Source organism: Anomaloglossus baeobatrachus, chromosome 1 (assembly GCF_048569485.1).
Source record: "Anomaloglossus baeobatrachus isolate aAnoBae1 chromosome 1, aAnoBae1.hap1, whole genome shotgun sequence".
NCBI lineage: Eukaryota > Metazoa > Chordata > Amphibia > Anura > Aromobatidae > Anomaloglossus > Anomaloglossus baeobatrachus.
In genome coordinates, this window is record NC_134353.1 from 317542912 (window position 1) to 317549032 (window position 6121).

General features: G+C 41.9%; 1 protein-coding gene across 2 annotated transcripts in view; it reads left to right on the forward strand.

Moving 5' to 3' along the window:
• BTC (betacellulin) overlaps positions 1 to 6121 on the forward strand; it is an 84909-nt gene that overhangs the window by 68666 nt on the left and 10122 nt on the right. For both annotated transcript variants that reach the window (XR_012750584.1, XM_075337229.1), the window contains exons 4-5: positions 539 to 685; positions 5328 to 5429. Coding sequence is in view for 1 of the 2 variants with exons in the window: in XM_075337229.1 (XP_075193344.1) it covers positions 539 to 685; positions 5328 to 5427 (247 nt within the window). In the remaining variant the exon portion in view is untranslated. The remainder of the gene's footprint in view (positions 1 to 538; positions 686 to 5327; positions 5430 to 6121) is intronic.

Sequence of the window (6121 nt, forward strand, 5' to 3'; positions counted from 1 at the left end):
CCTTAGGAAGGAGGCGGTTCGTCGGCCACAGCGACGTCGCAGGGAAGGTAAGTCCTTCTGACGGGTGTAAGCGATGTTGTGCGCACGGGCAGCGATTTGCCTGTGACGCACAACCGACGGGGGCGGGTACGCTCGCTAGTGATATCGATAGTGATAATGCAGCGTGTAAATTACCCTTTAGTGTTTGTATCTTAAACTGATATCTGAGGATTTTAGTAAAACTGCATTTTTGTAGTGAGAATGTTGATGTAAATCCCTAATAAACAAGTGACGGCTCATGTTCCTTGCCAATAATCATAGGGTTAATCAGGATAATAGGGCATGGTATCTGTGATAATGGTGTTTGCTGCTCCTGCTAAAAAAAAAGAGTTCAGGACGCAAGCTTTTACCATGGGCAGAGGAAGAAGAAATGTCTGGATGGACTTGATGCATCCATTTGCAAATTGGAGGGAGCTTTTAGTGAGGAGCGTGGTACAGGACACAATGTCTGTGTCATTATCAATAATAGCAGTCATCTATTTTCTGCTTTCTTTTCTAGATGTGATCAGGGCTATACTGGGTCAAGATGTGAAAGACTGGACCTATTTTACTTGAAAGAAGACAGGGGACAACTTGTTGTGATCGGCTTGATTCTAGCCATGGTGGCTCTCATCATCGTCATCATTTCTATATGCATTTGCTCCCAGTAAGATATTTGTACTCCATTTCACCATATATTGTGTGGGAAATGTATCAATGTGTTTATGTCAGTCATGAAGCTCTGCATTTATCTATAGACTAGTTACAGTCATATGAAAAAGTTTGGGCACCCCTATTAATGTTAACCTTTTTTCTTTATAACAATTTGGGTTTTTCCAACAGCTATTTCAGTTTCATATATCTAATAACTGATGGACTGAGTAATATTTCTGGATTGAAATGAGGTTTATTGTACTAACAGAAAATGTGCAATCCGCATTTAAACAAAATTTGACCGGTGCAAAAGTATGGGCACCCTTATCAATTTCTTGATTTGAACACTCCTAACTACTTTTTACTGACTTACTAAAGCACTAAATTGGTTTTGTAACCTCATAAAGCTTTGAACTTCATAGGCAGGTGTATCCAATCATGAGAAAAGGTATTTAAGGTGGCCACTTGCAAGTAGTTCTCCTATTTGAATCTCCTATGAAGAGTGGCATCATGGGCTCCTCAAAACAACTCTCAAATGATCTGAAAACAAAGATTATTCAACATAGTTGTTCATGGGAAGGATACAAAAAGTTGTCTCAGAGATTTAAACTGTCAATTTCCACTGTGAGGAACATAGTAAGGAAATGGAAGAACACAGGTACAGTTCTTGTTAAGCCCAGAAGTGGCAGGCCAAGAAAAATATCATAAAGGCAGAGAAGAAGAATAGTGAGAACAGTCAAGGACAATCCACAGAGCACCTCCAAAGACCTGCAGCATCATCTTGCTGCAGATGGTGTCAATGTGCATCGGTCAACAATACAGCGCACTTTGCACAAGGAGAAGCTGTATGGGAGAGTGATGCAAAAGAAGCCATTTCTGCAAGCACGCTACAAACAGAGTCGCCTGAGGTATGCAAAAGCACATTTGGACAAGCCAGTTACATTTTGGACGAAGGTCCTGTGGACTGATGAAACAAAGATTGAGTTGTTTGGTCATACAATAAGGCGTTATGCATGGAGGCAAAAAAACACGGCATTCCAAGAAAAGCACTTGCTACCCACAGTAAAATTTGGTGGAGGTTCCATCATGCTTTGGGGATGTGTGGCCAATGCTGGCACCGGGAATCTTGTTAAAGTTGAGGGTCGCATGGATTCAACTCAGTATCAGCAGATTCTTGACAATAATGTGCAAGAATCAGTGACGAAGTTGAAGTTACGCAGGGGATGGATATTTCAGCAAGACAATGATCCAAAACACCGCTCCAAATCTACTCAGGCATTCATGCAGAGGAACAATTACAATGTTCTGGAATGGCCATCCCAGTCCCCAGACCTGAATATCATTGAACATCTGCGGGATGATGTGAAGCGTGCTGTCCATGCTCGGCGACCATCAAACTTAACTGAACTGGAATTGTTTTGTAAACAGGAATGGTCAAATATACCTTCATCCAGGATCCAGGAACTCATTAAAAGCTACAAGAAGCGACTAGAGGCTATGATTTCTGCAAAAGGAGGATCTACAAAATATTAATGTCACTTTTATGTTGAGGTGCCCATACTTTTGCACTGGTCAAATTTTGTTTAAATACGGATTGCACATTTTCTGTTAGTACAATAAACCTCATTTCAATCCAGAAATATTACTCAGTTGATCAGTTATTAGATATATGAAACTGAAATAGCTGCTGCAAAAACCCAAATTGTTATAAAGAAAAAAGGTTAACATTTATAGGGGTGCCCAAACTTTTTCATATGACTGTATGTAAAGGTGATAGGGCTTGTGAAGCGCGGATAGTGAAAAAAAAGTCAGCCATTTTTCTATTTAGATAAGTCTTGGAAAAGGTCCGATCTGATGTTTTCTCGATTTATTGACCCAGCTGATTATACAGATACAAGGGAAACATACTGGCACAACACTCTCAATATAATGATCCATTTCACATTGACTTTCATACTTTTGAAAAATTCATAAATGTGTGAAAAGAAAAAGGTTCTAACATACTCACCAGATATGTTTCTTCAGTGCTCATCGGCCTGCAGGAAAAAGACAAAAAATAAGAGGCGAGGGAAGTGCTTCAGAGGGTGCTAGATGTTGGAATGGATTTGTCACCAGATTTTCACATTGCAAACTGCATACATTATTAATTAGATCTCTTAATCCTGATGAGGTGGATGTACTTACTTTAAAAATCCATATCAGAATGGCTGTATAATCCTTTGTGAAAATTTCCACCCCTGATATTATATTTAGCATTTCGTGAGTGCAGCTGTTACTCATTAATTTGCGGTTTAAACAGTCAAGGACTTAAAATCAGTACATCAGGCTTAATAGACATGTTTAAAGAAGCCCTCCCATGTTTCTTGTCATTATATCTGTGTATATGCGTGTTCACTGTAAGTGTGTTAATATATCCACCTTCCACTGCCTTTTCCAGTATTCAGCACTGTTCTGCTCCTCTTCTCAGTGACATCACCCTCTAGATACTTTTTGGGTCACACTACGCTCTGCATGACCTGGAAGTGGCTTTCACAATATAAGTCTTTGGAGCATCAGGAGTCTCCATAGGCTTACATTTTGAAAGGCACTCAAAGCATAGACTGAGACAGAGAGTCTGCATAGTGGTGATGCCACTGAGAAGAGGAGCAGAACACTGCTGGATACCGGAGAAGACAGCGGTATGTGAGTATATTATTACAAACACACTACATACCATATACAGAGATGTAAAGGGAACCTGTCACTAGATTCTCCCCTTATGAGCTGTGGCCACCACCAGTGAGCCCTTATAGACTGCATTCCAGAACACTGTATATAAAGGCTGCTTTACACCTTACCATTTTGCATACGATATCGTATGCGATCGTACCCGCCCCCATCGTATGCGCGGCACGTTCAATTTGTTGAACGTGTTGCACAAACGATTATTTCCCGTCACACGTACTTACCCTTCCATACGACCTCGATGTGGGCGGCGAACATCCACTTCCTGAAGGGGGAGGGACGTTCGGCGTCACAGCGATGTCACGCGGCAGCCGGCCAATAGAAGCAGAGGGGCGGAGATGAGCGGGACGTAAACATCCCGCCCACCTCCTTCCTTCCGCATAGCCGGCGGGAGCCGCGGGACGCAGGTAAGCTGCTGTTCATCATTCCCGGAGTGTCACACACTGCGATGTGTGCTACCTCGGGAACATTGAACAACCTGACGTTCGATCTTTAGGAATTGAACTACGTGCGTGCGATGAACGTTTTAACGTTCAATCGCAATCGCACGTAGCTGTCACACGTTACAATATAACTTACGATGCCGGATGTGCGTCACTTATGACGTGACCCCGCTGACACATCGTAAGATATATTGTAGCATGTAAAGCCCGCTTAAGAGCCCAGGCTCTGTAGAACACAAAAAACACCTTTATTATAGTTACTTAGAGGGTGGTCCGATCCGATGGGTGCAGCTGCTCTTGGTCCAGTGCCTCCTCCATCTTGTGGAGTCACTGTCCTCCTTCCCAGTCCCGTGTGCATGATGTGTCCTGCGTCATTCACAGAGGCATACATTGCGTTCCGGCGCAAGCGCACTTTGATCTGCCCTGCTGAGGGCAGAGCAAAGTACTGTAATGCACAGGCACAAGGAAAGGTCAAAGAACGCCCATCAGACCGGACCGCCCCCTAAGTGAGTATAATAAAGGTGCTTTTTATGTTCTACAGAGCGGCCTGGGCATTTATATATACTATTCTAGAATGCTGTATACTGTATAAGGGCTTACTGGTGGTGACCGCAGTTTATAAGGAAAAAACCTAGTGACAGGTCCCCTTTAAAAAAAATAAAACTTCATGAGACTGTCTTTTCAATAATCTATGTAGTTTGTGTATTTAAATACTGTGACAGGTCCACTTTAAGGGAACCTGTCATGTAAAATAAAAATGCTATTACCCTGAAAATATGGGGTTAATCTGCAGGTTAATAGCGTTCTGTATTTGTCTGGCTGCTGCAATGAAAGCGCCGCTGCCAGGTGGAAATTAACTCTATTCCTGCCAGCACCCTAGGACCTTCATCCTTGGCAGGCTCAGATTCAGTCATTGCTCAGTAGACAGTGACCGTCAGCTGTAAGCACGCCCCCACCGCTGACTGAGAGCCTGCTCAGGACTGTTATACTGAGGAGCCTGCTGTCAGTCAGTTCGAGACATGCATTCAGCTGCCGCTCATTATGCACTGCGCAGTGACTGAAGCTGCTCATTTATGACTGAAAATTCAAGGCTGCAGGGCGGAATAAACTTTATTTCCTCTCTCCTCAGTATGGCGGTCGCGTGGCTTCTGAACTTTATTAGCTGGCAAATAAACCCATATCTGCAGGTTAATATTTTTTTTTACATGACAATTTCCATTTAAAGCCACACATTGGCTGTACACAGGCTGCAGCTTACTCCACTGTCCCCATTGAGAACACATCCATTCACAGCTGAGCAAAGTGAGCATATGTATTGAGACCTTGAGAGGAATAGCAATTGGCCAAACCAGTAATCGGCTGACAGATAATGAAGGTGTATGGGCATCTTAAGTACTCTTTTAAGAACCAGTACGATGTCATATATGTCGATAAGAATAATCTATTGTCATTGTATGTTCCTTTTAATATAATACATCCTTTTAACAGTCACTGCAGGAAAGCACACAGAAGAAAAATGAAAGGAAAGGAAATGGAAAGCCTCAGTAATGAAGCCACAGGAAGAATGGAAGAAACACACTTTGTCTAAAGGTACATAGATGATCGTTATCTTTCATTCCATCAGGTAAATGTTGAGTTGGAGATTATTCTAGATAGAAAAGATTTGACTTAATGTTCTTTCCCCTATTTATTCCCTTCATATTAGGCGGATTTTGTTGGGGATGTTTTGTGCTTTTGTCTTTTCCTCCCTTTCTTCCAAGAGCCATAATTTTTTCATATTTCTATCAACATGATATGAGAAGGTATGAGAGCTTGTTTCTTGCAGGATGAGTTGTAGCTTTGAATATACAAAAACTACAAATAAAATTGCAGAATAGCGTCTTAGCAAGTAAGGTAACAGCTTAAACTAGGTGAATTCACCCACCTATTTACGGTTGTGCCAGTCACAACTGCTAAATATGTATCAGAGATGGCGATCGCCACAGCCCCGGGAATGTAAAACCAGCGTCGGGGTAGAGAAACCGGGTGTATGCCGCACTGTCATCAGAAAGTCTAGGTGTTGATTATTTCAAACTTCTTTTATTCAGGTCGACGCATTTCAGAGATCTCAGTCTCCTTCATCAGGTCTTCAAGAAAAAACAACCGTGAATGCCCTGATGAAGAAGACTGAGTTCTCTGAAACGCGTTGACCTAAATTAAATAAATTTGAAATAATCAACATCCAAATATTGGAAATTTGGTGAAAAGTAAAAAACAAAACAAAAAACAAACGATTCCACCAT